Consider the following 19,319-nt stretch of genomic DNA (forward strand, 5'->3'; position numbering starts at 1 on the left):
CAATGGTGTATCTTCATTATGTTATCATCACTCACATTAAACACAAAGTTTGAAGTAACAATAATTAAAGACAACAGAAAAAATGTGATAAACTAAAGGCCAGTCCTGGCTGTTCATTGTGTGTATGTTAATTATAATAAATATAAAATGACATCATTTCATATCTTCCAATATATAATATACAAAACTGATATAACATAACTTAAGTAATACATAATCAAGGATTCAATATTTTCTATGCATTGTTTTTAAAAAAGATGAATTATTGATTTTGAAAATCTTTTCTGGTCAGTTTATTGTTTAATTTTTATTTCAATTGTCAGAGCTCAGTCTTGTCATTATAACTGAAATTCAAGACCAAACAAAAAAAACGGTTTCTCATGAAAGGAATCTTTACCACAAGATGGAAGAATAATTTCAATAATATATCAAAATACTAGTATACTTGAGACTCTGCTAAGTAGTTACTTCTTTGCATATTTGTTTTGGTTTTTACCAGATGTATATATGTGCAAAACATGAAGAGGGGTTGCCAATAATTGCATGTCATAATGTGCATCTTGGCACAGTCTTAGGGGTGCGGCTACGTTTGTTTATTATTTCCGGCTTGGCTATTTTGGTACATAAAACACCTGTATAAGTATAGCCAACATGTAGGTTACTGTGTTGCAAAATATTTTGACATGTCAAGACATTGGAGGTAATTTCATGTAGCCAAACTTATGCTTCTAATATATTAATCCTAAGTAACTGACACTGACCCTTGGCTATATATAGATATAAAGAGTGGCCTTTGGGTCTACCTGAATTGCTGGCAGACCTTCGTTGTTGTAAAGATTTACAGGTTTAGCTAGGTTAATGTGTGGAGAAATGCAGCGGTGATTCACCCTTTGACTTACCCCAGGCCATTCAGTTAGTGTTGGTACTGTCAGTCATTATCTCTACCTGTCTTGAGGTAAATACCTATAGGTCTTCTGGCTGATCTTTTCCCCTCCTGGTAGCATGTAGCTTTTTAACTCAAATATCCTCACAATCAAATATAATGATGTGTGTAAGGCAGAGTAGCCTTTTTATCACTAGTTTATAAAATGGACATACAATACAAGGACTAAAATTACAAACCACTATAAATACTTGGTATGGTACTTGAATTTCTGAAAAATAAGAAACAATACCAAAATGTGTTATCATTCTGAAAAGAATCTAATCAGTTACATCATGTGTTATCGCGGATATATCGAAGGGGATATAAATGGTTTCTGTATATACAGTATTTGTTTTCCCAGTATCTATAGTATATACATGTATACCTCGAATATCATTGATCAAAGTGTGTTTGAAGCATTTCTTTGTCAGCACCTTGTGGAGGACAATACTGCTGGCGTCACAGTAATTAGAGGTCATCTTGGGTTAATGTTTCCATCTAGGATAAATATTTGGAGTTGTTAGCTCTTAAGAGCCAATCTGGATAGAGGAGTTGATTACACGGACAGCTGATCGATTCAAATCAATATTTCTATGTGTAGCAATTTAGATTTTGTAGATTTTGGAAATATTCCATGTTTTTTTTAACAGCTGTGATTTGTGTTTGCTCAAAGTATTGTTGATTTTTGTAATGGACTGCTTCGTTCGTCATGGAGTTAACTGTAAATCCAACACTGATCTTGTAACGAAAATTACTTCTTAATGTTGTTTATCCTTTGGTTTACTGTACCTTTTCGAACTTTGGCAATATGTCAGATTTTCTCTGAATGGATGAAGATTTAAGGCTTAAGACTGACTAAAGTTAAATCAAGGAAGTTTGCGGTGTTTAAAAACATGTCATGGTTACTGAACAGGTTACAGAAATACTGATTCAAAAAAGGGAGGTAGAAAACTTTGTTGAAACATAATTTCTTTTATCAAGTATAAGTTTTTCATCTCCAAATGTTCCTGATATACATGTATTTATATTAGAACAACATTGATCTTTGTGACCTTTTAGTGTAAAATTGATGATTACTCACCATATATACACCAGCAATAATTAAACATTTGATTGCTAATTAATCACTTAGTCTATTCAGCATGTTTAATATACATTTTTTTTTATTAATTATGTGCATGATTGAGTAACTGAAAAGTTGCTTCAATGTTATATTGTAGCTTGGATTTAAATTAATACATTTTTCAAAATCCTTCAGAAAATAAAGCTTACAAACAATTGTGTTGCACCTGGCTATTTAAAAGAATTAATCTACTTGTAAAGGACCTGTTCACCTTGTTACCATATGTATACATATATAGGTTACCCTGACATTATACATTATAATAGGTTCTGCTTCAGATACCATGCATGTACATACATAAATATATATATATGTTGGCTTTTTAATCCTTAACTGCCCTCAGTTGAGTATTGTATTATATACACCATATGTAGTAGTAATGTACACATCATAATGATGCAACAGGCAATGATGGTATATATGTACCTTCATTATAGGAGACTTTGAATTATGTGGCTAGGCTCCTGTGCATATGCGTATAGATGTATGTCTACCTGGCCAGGTGTAAATAGTGCCACTTTTAGGTCTACATGTATACAGCTATCATAGCATGGGTCACTGCAGCTAATGCCAGTAATGTACATTATATATAATTATATACGGTATGTGTGTATATATATAGTGTTACGATAATCTCAGACACACACATATATATAAGTACATGTACCTGTTCCAAATGAAGCATATCAAGTACTTAAACTGTCATTACACTTTGATGTAATAACTCTTCTTGTTTTAACCATGTATAAGATAGAAAATTCATACATTAATCTTTAATCTTTAATTACATGTATACATTTTATCTTATAGTAATGTACAAACGTCTTGCATGTCAATCACTGATTGATGGTGGAACTGGGCCTGGTTATTTTCTCTAGTTCTCTCAGATTGTTAAAATGAGGTTTATAAATAATGCCTTAGTTTTACAACTACTTGTGGTGTTCTGGTCTATCAGATTATAATACTGAATCTTTATGCAATCAACTCTTTAATAGCTATCAATTTAACATTTCTGGAGTAAACATGGATGCAATATTTGTATTTATTTGTCTGTAAGCTAGCTAGGCTTTGACCAATTGGCTCTTTATATGGAATGTCTTGTTAATCAGTGGTCATATAATTACTGGTGTGAAATATATGGATTTATAACTTAGCTTAGCTCCATTAAATACCAATTAAAAAGTTTTATCTACTGTCTTATTTAGAATTTTCCATATTTTGTATCTAAAGTTCAAGCTTCTGTGTGTATGTGGGAGGGGGGCAGGGGGGCAGCATGTCATTTTTGTGTCAATCTATCACAATGTAAAGGTCAGCAGAAATATGTCACAAAAACTGTTGACAGACAAATTGAAACCAGACAGTAAAATTACCCTAATACATAAAGTTTATTACATAATTGGGGAAAAAACCAGTCTGAATAGACATTTCCTTGTTATGTAGATTTTGCTGTCAAATTACTGTAAAAAGTGAAAAAGTAGTCACATTATGTATTTTTTGCAATATTATTGTTGAAATCTCAGTTAGGACAAACAGATATAAAAGTATTAATCATTTAATTCATATACATGTACTGCTACCTCCTTCAGAAATATACATGTATAAGAATAATTTAAGTTGCTACATCCAAAACTCAGGTTGCATTGAGCTTCAAGGGTTAGGTTAAGAAAAAAACATGAGCCGTACAGACTTAGTTGTTAACTCTATGAAAAACAACCTATTTTAGTATGTTGTTGGTCACAAGACTGGCTTTTAATGAGCTGTGTCGTCTGAGACACTTGAGTGGTCTGTGCTACAAGAAAGTGGAAAGTGATATGGTAGAAGATGTGGGTTTGGTCCCACAGGAGTCCAGGTATTGGGTTTGATACCAGCCACCTTGTAATCTGTCATCAGATGAGTTCAGCAGGAGTTCTGGGGGTTTTCTTGTTGTACACAAATAATGAAAAAATACTAAGAAAATCTGCTACTCTAACAGATCTAGACTGACTTTTCCATACCAACATTTGTGATCAGATTTCTGTTAGTCACAACCACAAGTCCATATACATGTACCAAATTTCTTCTATATATATGTTTTTTGTACATGTACATGAATTTCCAGAGAGTACTATACAGGATTATGATGTGAACATCTGCAATCTTGTACACGTCTTGTATACTTCACTGCAGGTGTTGATTAAAATGGCAATTTATCTCAAATTATATATAATTCACTTACTTTTTTTAGCTGAAATGTATTTGACTACACCAAATGCACTGTCCTAACCTACACTGTACATCTGGTTTGGAGTGTGAAGACACCCTATGTAAGATTGGAAAAGCTTGTATCAATGCTAGTTCATATTAGTACTGAAATTACACTAGGTCACTGTTCTTTTAATTTGTCCTTGTTAATCAAAATAGACACTTTCAGATATTAATCCAGTTAAATCAGACACCTTGTTTATCTACAGTCGTTGATTGCAACATAACACCAAAGAAAATGTCTCCCTAAGCCAATAATTGTGACAGTGCTAATTACAAATTAATAGAAAGATGATTGCAATTATGAACAATAAGTTACAATATGTAAAATGTTTGTGTTCGATTATTTACAGACACCTGTCCGTGATATAGTTATATTGTATATACTGCAAAAGATTTAGAAGCTGGTCAAGGCTGAAGTTTTTTTGTTGTTGAAAAATCGCCCCCACCACCACCACCACCAAAACTGACCACATGTCTGATGGTAACCTGTACTGTGGTACTTTATTCCCATATTACAACCTGACAAGTAATCAGAAATGGGATTTAAATTTTAAATTTCTATTACAAGTAATCATTAACAACTGGTTAATTGTAATAGGTTTTCTACAGTGTGTTTAATTTTGTATGTTACAGGGCAAGACACTTTACAAGGTGAGATGGAGAGGCTATGGAGCTGCCGACGACACCTGGGAACCTATCGAAAATCTACAGTCATGTCTCGACCTCATTGAGGAGTTTGAGAAAAAGAGGAATGAACAGCAACTAAAACGAGCAAAGGAAAGAAAGACAAGAAAGGCATGTTAAATCAACACTGTACATAAGAAATGACAAGTCTAGGTTTATATTATTTGGAACTTATGCCATTGTGCAGTATTTTCTGTCCATCCAAACATCAATATTTTTATTTCAACAACTTCTTATGTCTAACCAAGTTGTTCAAATGAATGATCATGACCCACTTTTGTGTGTAAAATGTGTTAAGACCTTAAAACAATTTCTTCTAAATTCTTATGATAACTGGCCAGTAGCAGGCTAGATAAAAGTATGTGTAAATGAATGGCTCGATTCACTTTGAGGGGTGCATGAATAATATAAGTTGAAAACTTTCATCAAAGATTCATAAGGTATAGAGTTATGATATTTAGTTTGTTTAGTGTTAGCTTGCTAATTATATAAGTTGAAATCAAGTTTGTTGGAATTGATGTTGACTCGTTTTGAAGGTCACAGATGCTAGATGTATTGCCAACAACATGGAAAAGACATGAGAGATACAGGCCCATTTGGCCTCATTTCACCTTGGGATGACAGGTCTTAATTAGATACTGGATCATTTAAACGTATTTTAATGTTGGCAACCATAAATTGATTTATGTAAAGAAATATTCATAACCTGTTTATTGATTTATGTACTGAATAAAAACCAACACTTAATAATTGTGTGATACAGGACATGATGGAGGGACGTACCCTTGTGGAACCAGACCATTCACGGGAGGGGTCTCCTGCCCAAGTCCCAACCACACTGAAGGACACCTTTTGGAAGGACTTGGAAGAAGGTCGCCTCAACCTCTTTGCCACAGACATGTACTCTCGCGTGAAGGGTGGAGGTAGAGCTCCAAAATCACCCAAGGATGACGATGAGGAAGATGAGGAGAAAACTCTACGAAAAAGAGGGAAGAAGAAAAACTCTTCCAGAAACATAAGAGAAAGGGATAAAGGGTTACGAAGACCCAAACTAAGACCAAAGAAACATTCCTCAAGAAGTTCCATGGTCAGTCTTCTGACAGATTCCGAGTCGGACTCATCATCCAGTGATATTGAAAATATCAGTAGAGACTCTGTGCCCATAACTTATAATGGCAGCGAGGAACCAGTACAGACTGGAATGTGCAATGGAGAGAAAAATGAAGTTCTTACAGTTAATGTAAGTCGGGAAAACGGGGGAACAGATACATACACCTCTATATATAAAAGTTTTGGTTATAAAAAAAGATAACAAACTATCTAAAAAGATTCAGGTACAATAATATCAGATTTGTGATGCATACACAACTTTTTTATGATTTTCTTTGTTTACACAAGGAAGTGGTCCTCTCTGTATTCACAGTATTATCTGTAATTTTATTATTTAAATTTCTTTTTTATAGTCCAAAGAGAAGAGGGAGAATGAGCAAATTGCTTCCACTGAAGGTATGCCTCTTTATCTTTTAGACAAACTCTGGCTGTATTAGTGTATATCCTGATTCAGTTCTGAGACTGGGGTCTTGTTACAGATATATGATTTATGGTTACCGACCTGGCAGAACATTTTACAGATAAGATTATTGTATTCAGATTCACTTATACATGGGACTGATAAAAATAATTACCTTAGGAAGCCTCTAATCTTGAGTTCAAGTTCTTGTCTATCCTTAATGTGAAGGTCAACTAGTTCAAGGTCAAATTTGTGCATGGCTGACATGACACATATGTATACAGTAGTGTGAGAACATGGCCTACACCCATACATATAGCTGTCTGTAAAACAGTGATTCATTATCATAAAGTAATTAAGAATGTTGGCTACATACATCAACATAGTCACACAACTTTCATATTTTCTAATACTGTGTTTGATATTGATAAAGTCTTCTGCCAAATATGTATTTTCTTACTAAATATAAATGTACTGTGACCAGTTATATTCATTCTGCTTATATACTGTTTCTATGTTTATGTGGATAGACTTTTCTGTTCGCTTAGAAACTGTCGTAATACTGTTAGAATATACACATTGTATGCTGTTCAGTTTTAATGGTTCAGTTTTAATGATTCTGTTTTAATGGTCCAGTTTTAATTATTCTGTTTTAATGGTTTTGTTTTAATGCTGTTACAGAAGCGAAGACAAAGAAGTCCAAGAAACATAAGCTAAGTGCTTCCTCCTCAGGTTTGAAAGACAAATCTAACACAGAGAAAAGAGACTCTTTTACCAGTGTGAAGGTCAAATCTGTGACCTCTAAGGACAGCAAGGTCACAGGGTCATCAAAAACTCCTAAAATTGACACATTAAAACGGGAAGCCATCATTGATAAACCGTCTAGTCCAATTAAGTCCTATTTGTCAGGAGGCAGTACGCCTCCAAGGAAAATGTCTGTGGAATCCCCGAGTGAAAACCGGCAGCTACAGGCTTTAGCCTCTAGTACCCCAAACGACACAGGGTCAAGGTCAGACAGACAAAGACTGTCCAACAATTCAGACAATAGTTTTACCGGTAATGTCGGACACAAGCGAAAACATAGTCATGATTCAAGTAGTGCTAGACTCAGTAAACAACGAAAAGACTCTGACTTCTCCGATAGTGGCATGGGTAGTTCCGTGAGTAGTGTTACTAGTCAAGACTCTGATAGGGGAGCTAAATCAGGTGTAAAAAGGCGTGATTCTGTGGATTTCTCACAGCCGTTAGACGATATTTGGAATGGATCGTTCTTACCTTTATTACCAGAAAGTACCAAATCAGAGGGCAGAGGTGAGTGGTGTTGTGAAAGTGATCATTGGAGTTTTTATTTACCTGTTTCTGTCTCAGTACAGTAGAAAAAAATATAAGGATCATGCACAGTTACTGATGTGAATATATTGAGAGAATTTTGAAAATTCACTGTAATTTTTCGTAATTCATATGTTCTAAAATAATGATATAGTTCCATATGGAATGGTGTATATGTTACAATTGGGTGGCTGTCATTTTCAGGGGCTGACCTAAGCTTTGATATTGAACTAGATGATATAGACCTGGACGATTTGGATCAACAAAAGGTGGGTATTCCTAGGCATGCAATCAAACACAATATGAAACCGCTGGATGTCTTAATACAGGTATCGGATAATATTTGTTATTGTATGATTTCATGTACCTTTTTTGCTGAAACTTACTGATATTACAGGATAGACTGCTCAGACCATGTAAAAACAGTAAGACGGTATGGGTGTTTGACATGCATAAGTACAGTAGCAAATCAACATGGCGCTGAATGGAAGTATATTGGAGTATTTGGTACTGGGACCACTCACATTGACCTCTAAACAGTCATTAAATGATTGTGAAAGCATCAGTTGTCTGTGAACCTTGGTCAAAATGAGCATCATGTTTATATATGAAATAGTCACCTTCAGAAAGTTGTCACTGCTTGTAATATTTAAACTAGTTTATTGAGCTCACAAAGATAAACAAAAATAAGGTAATAAGAACCGTTTGTTTACATGGCTGTTACTACAAATGTACACTGGAGCTACAACATAGAATTCCAATGAGTACCTGACTTCTGACAACTTAGGTACAGATATGTATAAAATTCAGTTAAAGTTTACACTGGGGGATGTGTTTGGTAGAGCAGTGGTGCAGTAAGCATAGAGAACAATGATTCTGGTATAGAATGGAGTTCCCTATATATATATACTCAGATCAGGAATCTCTCATCATTGGCTAATTGCCCAGAGCACTTATATCTTTAATCTTTCTGTTACTTAGTGCATAGGTATGGAATATGTAAGTACATTATAAATACTAAGAAAAGACACACTATTTACTGGCCTACAAATATGTAGTTTTATACAGAATAAATTGTTATTTTGATATTGGGACCTCGGAAAATCTAAAATGAAGAAGCTAATTGAGATATTCAATTAAGAATTTACTGAAATGAAATACATGTACTATAATATTGTGGTTGTACAATCAACGATTTGAATGATTCAATATTTTTAGGATATCTCATCCATATAGCTAGTACTTTTAATCTTGATTTAAGTTACAGTTACAGAGTAATACACAAGATTGATTGATCAGTAATTTATAACTGAAATGTGTTTGTTTCCTTGTTAACTGATTAACATAAGAAAACAATCATTCATCGATGTACAGGACACTGTCTAGGTGTGTTCTACTTCCTGTTGTAGGTGTTGAAAACGTATCACGCTCCCACTGTATAAATTTATACATGCTTTTGACATATACAAACTGATTAGATGTGGTCAGGCTAATTCCCCCTTGGCCAAATTGTATTGGTTAAGAGGATAATGAGGAGTCTGTGATGTCTTCTACCTGTTGACTAGAATTAATCCTGCAGTTAGGGATGGTTTGGTTTGGTTTTGTCTTGTTTAACGTCCTATTAACAGCTTAGGTCATTTAAGGACTTGAATATGTTTCCTTCATAAACGATTGTGTTTGTTATAATGTACATGTACATGTTTCAGTTGTGTGTACACTGCCTTAGTTTCTCATGCAGTGAAACCTGACATTAGTGAAATCCCCAAATGACAATTTTTTCTTTGTTAAAAAATGTGCTTTCATGCACCATGCTTTCATATCCAACCAACTGTTCCCTTTGGTTGGTAAAGTCTTGTCTCCCTGTGTATCCTATCATCATCATATATATAGATGGACAATTTATGGATGAATTATATGACACGTACACTAATGTTGTGACATACCTGGTAGATGGGAACAAATTAGCAATACAAGTACAGATTCAAAGCAGTTTTATAAACAATATACTGGTATATCTTTATAAGAGATAGTCGTCCTCAGCTGGTTGATCATAAATCTATTCTTTAGTGGCTTAAAATATAGTTTACATGAGATATACATGCAAAGTTATATAGATTCTCTGGTTTAGAATTTACAGGTCAGAGAGCATTGGCCAGTTTAGTATACAAAATTATGCACATAATATACATGTATGTATATATATATACAGGTCAGGGACCAGTACACATGTACATAGGTGTAGTGTGTAAACATAAAGAGGTCATAAAACATTGTACTGGTTTACCAGAGGTCTGGCACCAATCTACAGGTAAAGGAACAGTGGCTATACACAGCAAGGCCGACCTCAACAGGTCTGTAGTGAGGTTAGGGCTGGTCATCAACCTGTCTATAAATAGTAACAGATGAAGGTGATCAATATAGGTCAGTAGGACAACACACAGTGATGGCATTGTCAGCTGTACAGGCCTAGTTAGCTGTTATTGGTGTTGTACAGAATAATATTTGTGTGATTGGCCTGAACCATCCTGAAAGGTATAGCGCAGAGTTTCCTCTGGCCCTGACACCAGACTTAAACATTTTGAGAGATGTCTGATGTGGGATGCCAGACTCTATCTGTCAAAATGTCTTAAGTCTGGTGACAGGGCCAGAGGAAACTGGGGGCTGTTTACTGTCTAGTAGGATATACTACCCTGTGCCCCAGGTATCTAATGGGTGAGAGTCATAGGGAGGATACCCCCTCCCTGTATATGTGGTAAGATGTTGTAACAGATCTAGATTAGATACCCCCAGTGTCTAATGGGAGAAAGTCCTAGGGAAGATACCCCCTCTCTGTATATGTAGTAAGATGTTGTAACAGATCTAGATTGGATACCCCCAGTGTCTAATGGAAGAAAGTCCTAGGGAGGATACCCCCTCTCTGTATATGTAGTAAGATAGTGCAACAGATTGGATACCCCCTCTAATTGCTGATGGGAGTGCCCCTGCTGGGAGATGCTAGAATGGTAATTACCCCATTCCCCTCCCCCTCCCCCCCACCACCTTATACCTGTGGTAGAAATATTGGGGGATCATTTGTACAGTAATACGTTCTAGAATCGGGTCAGCCTTGATGTGTATCTGTAAAAATAAATATTGGCATGACAAATTGGAGTGTTATATTGCATGTTTTCTTTCAATCATTACTGCTGTTCTCAGAATGACTGACAGATTAAGGCTAAATCGTGTTGATTCTACTGTGTCGGTACAATATCAATTAGTTCCTGTTTTTTTAGTAGTGTATACTTAATATTAAGGAATTTTCAAAAGAAGAACAATGGCACACTTATTTGTTTACTAATAAATAATATGTTGATTAATATGTAAAAATGTGATATAATATATTGTGATAGCCTAATGTTTTTATTTTTTTTATTTTTTTTATTTTTATTTAAAAAACCCAGGTAAAATAAGCTGTTAGAAAATGCTATGATTAAGTTTGTGTTTGATAATCACAATGTGCTATAAATAATCATGGTATAATTTAGCATGGTTCTTCACAAAGAAATTGAAAACAAAAAAATGTGATACAAGATTATATAAGTTGAAAATATCAGCATCAGTCTATCAAAACCAGACAAAAGCCTTTTGTAGTATATATATATAGGGACACAATCTGATGGCTACCTTGAGGTGTGCTATACAGCTGCTGTAGTCAGCAAATTAGGAATTATTGATTTCTTTTTTTACTGCAGATTTGGTTTGTTTATTTTTTATGGTAAATGAGTATTATTTCAAAAATGATATATTCATTATGCCCGGCATACTTTAACCCCTTGGGTAAACAATATAAGGAAAAATTTACTTACTGTCAACAAATCCACCTTGCACATATAGTTGTCTGGAAGCATCTTCTTGTAATTTTTCTTTGATACTTTGTTTTGTTGGCATTTTTTTTATACAGTCTTTATTCACCAATTCTTTTTTCACAGTCTATAAATTGTTTTTAAGAAATTAGATATATTATGTAATAAATGATAAAATACAATCAAGCTCATTTATCATTATAGTAAATATGTTAAGACATACTGAATATGCAAGGCATGGATGTTTGTAAGCTTTTAAACTTAATAAAATTACGTGGGAGCTTTCATATCTCTCAATATTACAGGGACTTTAATTGGCAGGAACTACATAATAAACAGGATATTCCTGATATTGATTTAGAAACATGTTCACAACGTTAACTGCACCAAGACTAACAATTAAATCTCTTCAAACTTTGTATCAAATGTTCTGAGGCTTGGATAACAAAAAGTTTTTTTATTTTCGTTCTACAAAAGAACAACATTCGATGTAAAAGTTTCACTTGAGTATATTAATTCTAGCATGGTTTACAATCTAGATTCTCTACCTTTATTCTATTATATACATGTACATATTGACAGTAGAATATATTGAACATGGATATGTATATTCTAAGAATTCAAAGCACTCATTTATCTTTCCTATTGGTACCTGTTGATAGCCTGTGACTGGGTTGGGTTTCTTCCTATTCTGTATAACTTATGACATTTCAGTCGATAACACTTGAACGTAGCCCTTAGATGTCCCCATCATACCTGTGTCATCATTCAACCTTAGCTGTGGCAAATATGTACATGTACTTAGAATCCTCAACAAACAGATGTTTGTTCATGCCGGTACTTTTTATGGGAATCCCTGGAAGGCATACCTTGATGACCAGTTATACTGTATTATGTATTGTGGTATATAGGAAACTAGTTTCTTTTGAAGTCGGAAATATAGTGCAGTTGTTTGTATATGTACTGTAAATGTACTCAGTATGTAGATCAGGGAAAATCAATGGTATTGCACCAATGGGATCACCTAGTACAACGACACACAGTGACCTTTAGGTTAAAGTAGGGCCCATCTCTGGATATTCTCTGTCCTACAAATTACATTGATCACTTCATTATATTATAAATTAATACATACCAAGTATTATATAAAAAAGAACCAGATTTTCTTTTTTAATCTAACTGATTTTAACAAACTTGAAATGATACAACTTGTATTTGTGGTGAAAGCTAAAATCTCCCATCTTCAAGCTTTACTTACGTATATATAATTATGGTCATTTGACCATCCTACACATACATACTGTATGACTCGGCTGACATCGCCGATCGGACAGCGACTTGGCAATAGATCTCTTTCCATTGAACTAGCAATGCATATAACTATTGATGTATGTCACAGACTACATGTATATTGGAAATCAATCTGAACGCCGTAGATCACATCCCATCACTAGATGTAGAGGTCACTGCACTGGGATCAGCTACATAAATCTTTTCATATCAGTTTTATGGTTTTCATGATATGTAGATAATTGAAATTCAGGATGGTCAGGTAATAAATAAAGGTATATCACTACATGCATGTGCGTACAAAAAAAGGGTTAAGGAGGGATTTGTGTTTTTATTGTTTGAAGGAGGTTATGCTGGGCAGCATCTTATATATCCGTGAACAAAAAATTGTTAAAAAGTTTAACTTTACTTTACAAAAATTGCTAATCTAGTTTTATCAACATACCAAGGTAATTGATCTTACTGGCCAAGATGGTAGCGCACAGCGTGTCTTTGTGGGGGACCACCTGTAGCTGATCACCATAGATTAGACAATTGCATTTATGCTATAGATGATATCACAGAAATAAGAAAAGGTTAGACTGTTAGGAAAAACGACATATTCCTCTAGTTGCCATGATATATTTCCATTAACAAGTTTAATTAGACAAACCGTGCTTATTGTTATTCTTTTCTGACCTCATTTACAGTGTTTTTAGGCTATAGCTAGCTACAATGTAAAAAAATATCTCTTTCTTACTACAAAAAAGCTATGAAATACCATACTTATTAACATCAAAGCTGGTTTACTTTGAATGAGATCTGAACAAATAGTGCCTTATTGATCTGTGTTCAATACTGTGTAAAGGATGCGTGGCCTAGCTACATGGCCGGAGTGGGCAATGACCCAGCAATGGGCAATGACCCAGCGGCTCTCAAACCCTTGGCCACACACATATGGTCATCTGTATCCCAGTGCAATGACCAGCTGATGTATTGATCTAGTATACATGTACATGTGTGTTCACACAAACTAATTGGATTAGACCTCTTTCTGAAGTCCAAATCTGAAATTGAGTTAACAGTTGATGGCACATCAAGCATTTCTGTTTAATTTACTATAAATATGACATGGTCTATTGCACAAATATTGATTGGTACCTGTGTGTGTATTGATTTTGGTTGCATGCATGGACCATTTGGCCATTTTCTCCACCTAATTGGTTTTAACACTGTAAAAGGTTTAATGGTGACTTAGCTTTACTGTATACAGCATACCTATAGTCCATTTAAAAGATTTTCAGTTCCGGCTTGAGACTTTTGTGTCAAAATATCAGGTCAATCATTCCTCCTGACATACATTGACCTATATATTCTGGTAATACATACATCACATTGCCTTTCAATAAATTAGTACAGTATTCACCTCGAGACCATGGTCCTTAAAATAGAGCACTAGTTACTACTGAAATGACTATATAGTCATTGTCGCCAGTATTTGAGTAGGTAGAGAGCATATATAACACTGAATTTACAGTGTGAAGTAGGGTCTGACCTGATTTCAATATAATGAACTGATAATTTGTGCAAAAGGCTTGTACTACCTCGTCACTCCCTGTATTATAAGTAAAAGCATATTTAAAGAGACCAAAAAAGCATATTTAAAGAGACCAAAAAAGCATATTTAAAGAGACCAAAAAAGCAACAGGTTTTAAAAACCTGTTGCAGTAGGTTTTCGTGTATGGCTGCTGGTCATTTTTCTGCGTACACTCAACCTATTTTGTTGAAAGGTTGATCTATATGCACTGTTGATTAGAATCTTGGGCGGTGAACAGATATTTGCCTGTTATATTGATCGGTAGTAATTGAACCCTGGTACACAACCACAAAAGTGTGTTAGGTTTGAAGACTGTCACCGGCTACATCCATCTCCTGGCTGTGATATAGGCTGGCTGCAGGTCCACTGGAGCAACTTCTTTGTTACATAATGCATGTGGATGTGGCAGGGCACCTGCCCATTTACCATGAATTGATTGACATGCACAGAACTTGTATGTAGAAAGGAAAGGCCAGTTAGTTGACATGCATCAATATATATTTCATGTAGGGAAAGAAGGCCAACTAAGTTACGTCACAGATATATACATTTTATGTAAGGAAAAAAGACCAACTAGTTGACATGCACAAATATTGTATATAGAAATGAACTTTCAAGGAGGTTGACATGCACCGATATATATTTTATGTAGGGGGAAAAGGCCAGCTAGTTGACATGCATAGAATTTGTATGTAAAAAGGATAGGCCAGCTAGTTGACATGAACAGATATTGTATGTAGAAAGAAAAGTCCAGCTAATTGACATGCACAGCATTTTTATGTAGAAAAGAAAGGTCAGCTAGGTGACACACAGAGAATTTGTATGAAGGAAGGAACACACAATATACATATATTTATACTGTAAAGACAAATCATGACAAGCTTCAGTTGTGAATTTAAATAGTCATTCCAGTGTAATTCAATAACACATTCAACATCTTATACTGCCACCTTTTGTCAAGCAATTTTTCAGCAATTAAAAGGGTTCAGGTTTTTAAGAATAAAAAAGCAAATAAGAGGTGATTTCAAAGTGCAAATGACATTACCTGGTAGGTAGACTACATTGAGGTTTAATTTGCCATAATCACAATGATTGTTTTTGATGTCCCAAAATGAACTTGGAGGATTCTTGGGTTAAAATGAACTTGGAGGATTCTTGGGTTTGAAATTTGACTTGTGAATTTGCAATGTATTTTGACTTCAAATTTCTAGCCAAAATGACTTCTAGAGGTCAAGGGTCAATTCAAAGCCCCGATTCTTCATTCTTTTAGTCCCTATTTTATTAATACTTGTTACAAACAAAAGCTGTGACTTGAAAGCTTCTGTTGTCTGTATGTATACCCACCAGTATGGGTGTGCGGTAGGTTTCTACCATGTAATTACATCATGTTGATTCTCATTCTGCTGGAGACCAAATCTTCATTAAATACATTTTCATATTCATATAAAACTTGAAAGAATTTATGAAGATTACAGCTGTTACCCTGACAAATCTCAATCCAACTTTGATGAAAACATTGAATGAAACAATATACACAGGAAACATGAAATTTCTAGCCACAGGTGAATGCAATCTTGTTATAGGTTAAAGATATTGTAGCACGTGCCTCCTGTGCAAATAATGTATGTCACAATTATATTTAGAATTTCTCTTCATTTATAACTGTGGCGTGCTAATCTTGATGCATTACATTGTCGCATCATAATGTTTGAGATCTCATACTGGTGCGCCTGGGCTCTTTCCTTATTGATTGAAAACAATTTCATATTTGAAGGAATAAATACAAAACTTGGTATCAATTGATTATCAAATAAGCGAGTATCAAATAAGCGAGTAGGTATCAACTGATCATCAAAATCATTGATAAACAAGAATGAAACTGTAAACTGTTTATGAAAAATCTCTTTCTGTGATTCGGAAGAGGATTTCAAACAAACGGTCAAAACACATTACATCATCTCATTTAATTTGTTTGTCAATACAGTTCAGAATTTTGACTATAATCCTGAACAGAATGCAGTTTAATGCTTAAATAATTACCAACCATGTTGTAAAACCCCCAAGCTATATCATGTAGAGGCAGATTCAGATAAAACTAACAGTATTTTTGTATTAGTTAATAGAAGATAGTGCTAAATGGAAATAAAAATCTGCTTGACATGTCATAACAGGGGTATTTTGGTGTAAGTGTTGAAAAGGAAATACAAATTTGCTTGACAAATCATTACTGGGAGTATGTAGGTGTTTATGTTGAAATGGAAATACAAACTTGTCTGCCAGTAATTGCAGTGTATTTAAGTGTCATTATTAAAATGAAAGACAAAATTGTCAGCCAGTATTTGCAGAGCATAATAGTGTCATTATTAAAATGAAAATACAAACTTGTCTGCCAGTATTTGCAGAGTACATGTATATTAGTGTCATTATTAAAATGGAAATACAAATTTGCTTGAAGAGTCATTACATGGGGTATGTAGACGTACGTATTGAAATAGAAATACAAACTTGCTTGGCTAACGATTAATGATGAGGTGGAGTGGTTTTGGTGTGATGTATGCTCCACACCTTCATCCTATGCAGTGATCAGGTGGGCAAATAAATCAAGCTGAGTTGTCGAGCCAGCTGAAGCTGTTCTACACTTCTTACTGGTGATGAACAGCTAGAACACTTAGAAACCAAAGCAACATCAAAATTTGAATTACAAAACATTGATCATGATGAGGATATTTCTTTAAAACAAGAGCAGCCGGCTGTATTATACTAAGATAGATGTGTTCATGGCACCAGGCAAATGAAACTGGAGGAGAAGCCTTTGAGTCTGAAATCTATAAAGTTTACCAAGAAATCAATACTTCAGTGTAGGGCTTCCTCTTCCAAGACGTGGAAGGAGCAGGAAAATGAATTTCCTTGGCTTCCAACATACACATTTCTCAATGCAGTTGACACAATTTCGTTGTATTGTATTTCATAAATCTGAGAGAAACAATCTTCTGTTATTGATGACACATGCTATTGAAGGTCTATTATATGGAAAGCATTAGTTTTGTATGTTGTTAAAAAAGGGTTATATTTTACTTCTAAACATTGGGTTGAAATGTCTGCCTGTCATCAAAGTGAATTGTGTGTGTTGACTTATATGACCTTACCAGGCTCTTACTCTTAGTATAGACTAAAGAAGCAGCGACATGTTGGTTATAAGATGCTGTGTGCTGATGTCTAAGAGAAATATTTTCTGTTTTTTTTATTTGTCTCTCTCAAATAAAGTGCTATGCTGTGTGTTAAATTTAACTTTGATATATGAGTGTATATGGGGGAAGCATGTTCGTCACTGCAAGTACCTTGTCAAGTTTACTTGTCAATCTCTTTTTTTAAGATAATATATACAAAATTAAGTACTAAATAATAGTTAATAGGCTTTTCAATCCTCCAGACTATACAATCTACATACATGTTTTTCTCCTGTATGTCAGAAACATAAATCTGTCTGATTACTCAATTAATAGGAAATTTAAGACAGTATCTGTAGTGCCAATGTTTCATGGATACCATTTCCATGAATTTGTAAGTCATCATAAATGTCCTTAAAGGGCTTTAGCTGTTAATAGGATGTTGATCAATATAAAACGTTAAGTCATCATAACAGATTAGAGACTTAGGATTACTTGTCTAATACTTTAGTTTTATAACTTTCTTTTGAAAAAAAACACCTTTTCCTGTATATTTAATATAACATTTATTAGCTAGAATGTGAGAATGATGCATATAATTTTAAGCTAAGAACGTATAGATTGTTCAAAAAATATTTTAAACCTGAAACTTAGGTAACCAGTATAATGCCCAGATCACAAAGCAGTTTTAGCTCTTCTGCGGTATGAAAGTTTGCCATTGTGTATAGAGACTGGCCGCTATGGTAAACCTGCAATACAATCATGTGATAGATTTTGTATATATTGTAACTCTAACTCTGTTGAATCTGAAATTATTTTTTTATGTGATTGTGATTATTATAATGAAATCAGGGAACCTCTTTTTATAAAGGCTAATGATATGTCATCAATTTTTTTAGATACGAGTTCAAAAGATAAGTTTATCTTTTTAAGGAATGAGGCATCTCTGTAGTGTTTTATAGCTAGAGTCTACTCTTAGTATGTTCTGTGTCTCATAAGCCAATACTGGCTGGGCATTTTATAAATCATGCATTATTTTAGTTAACACTATGATGCATGTATTTTAAAATGTGTGACACGCTAATAAAATTATTTCTATTATTATTTATGATATATTTATTTTTTGCAAACATTAAATTTGTATGTGTTTTTCTTTACAGACTGCTGATGATGGAGAAGAAATTGTTGATATAAGTGATGGTGAGTACACATTTCTACACTTAAATACATATGTTACCGGTACATTACATTTTAGGGATTTGATACCTCAATTTAAGAGCATTGTTAAAGTTATCTCCCTTACAGGATGTGCTCTTTTTTTGTGAAGATGGAAAAAGGTCTGGAGCTCCAAGTTTGTTTATGCTTAGTATTTAAGTGGAACAATGCATTGTTTGACTTTTTATGTATATAATAACTATGGAACAAGGTCATATGCATTCATGTGGTTGTCCTTAGCTTCTTTCAAGGGGAATGTTACAAAAATAACAAAAAGATCTGCTGAAATGAGACTTTACTTTCATTGTACAAGTCACTGTTATGACCAGACATAATGACACATGATGAACTTGAAGAGGATGGCCTGGTAGTCTTGAAAGAACTCCCACACATTAAAATGAAAATATGGGCTTG

At 34.2% G+C, this 19,319-nt stretch overlaps 2 protein-coding genes across 2 annotated transcripts in view; one reads left to right on the top strand and one right to left on the bottom strand.

The window, feature by feature from the left end:
- Window positions 1–1,173, bottom strand: part of LOC110455447 — a 65,744-nt gene extending 64,571 nt beyond the window's left edge. Inside the window, exon 1 of the mRNA XM_021505589.1 lies at window positions 900–1,173. Within this exon, the coding sequence (XP_021361264.1) occupies window positions 900–909 (10 nt within the window). The 5' untranslated portion in view covers window positions 910–1,173. The remainder of the gene's footprint in view (window positions 1–899) is intronic.
- Window positions 1–19,319, top strand: part of LOC110455446 (M-phase phosphoprotein 8-like) — a 38,321-nt gene that overhangs the window by 11,332 nt on the left and 7,670 nt on the right. Inside the window, exons 2-7 of the mRNA XM_021505587.1 lie at window positions 4,926–5,087; window positions 5,740–6,216; window positions 6,440–6,482; window positions 7,168–7,797; window positions 8,020–8,084; window positions 18,851–18,890. Of these exons, the coding sequence (XP_021361262.1) occupies window positions 4,926–5,087; window positions 5,740–6,216; window positions 6,440–6,482; window positions 7,168–7,797; window positions 8,020–8,084; window positions 18,851–18,890 (1,417 nt within the window). The remainder of the gene's footprint in view (window positions 1–4,925; window positions 5,088–5,739; window positions 6,217–6,439; window positions 6,483–7,167; window positions 7,798–8,019; window positions 8,085–18,850; window positions 18,891–19,319) is intronic.

This window comes from Mizuhopecten yessoensis, unplaced genomic scaffold (assembly GCF_002113885.1).
Source record: "Mizuhopecten yessoensis strain PY_sf001 unplaced genomic scaffold, ASM211388v2 scaffold8221, whole genome shotgun sequence".
Lineage (NCBI taxonomy): Eukaryota > Metazoa > Mollusca > Bivalvia > Pectinida > Pectinidae > Mizuhopecten > Mizuhopecten yessoensis.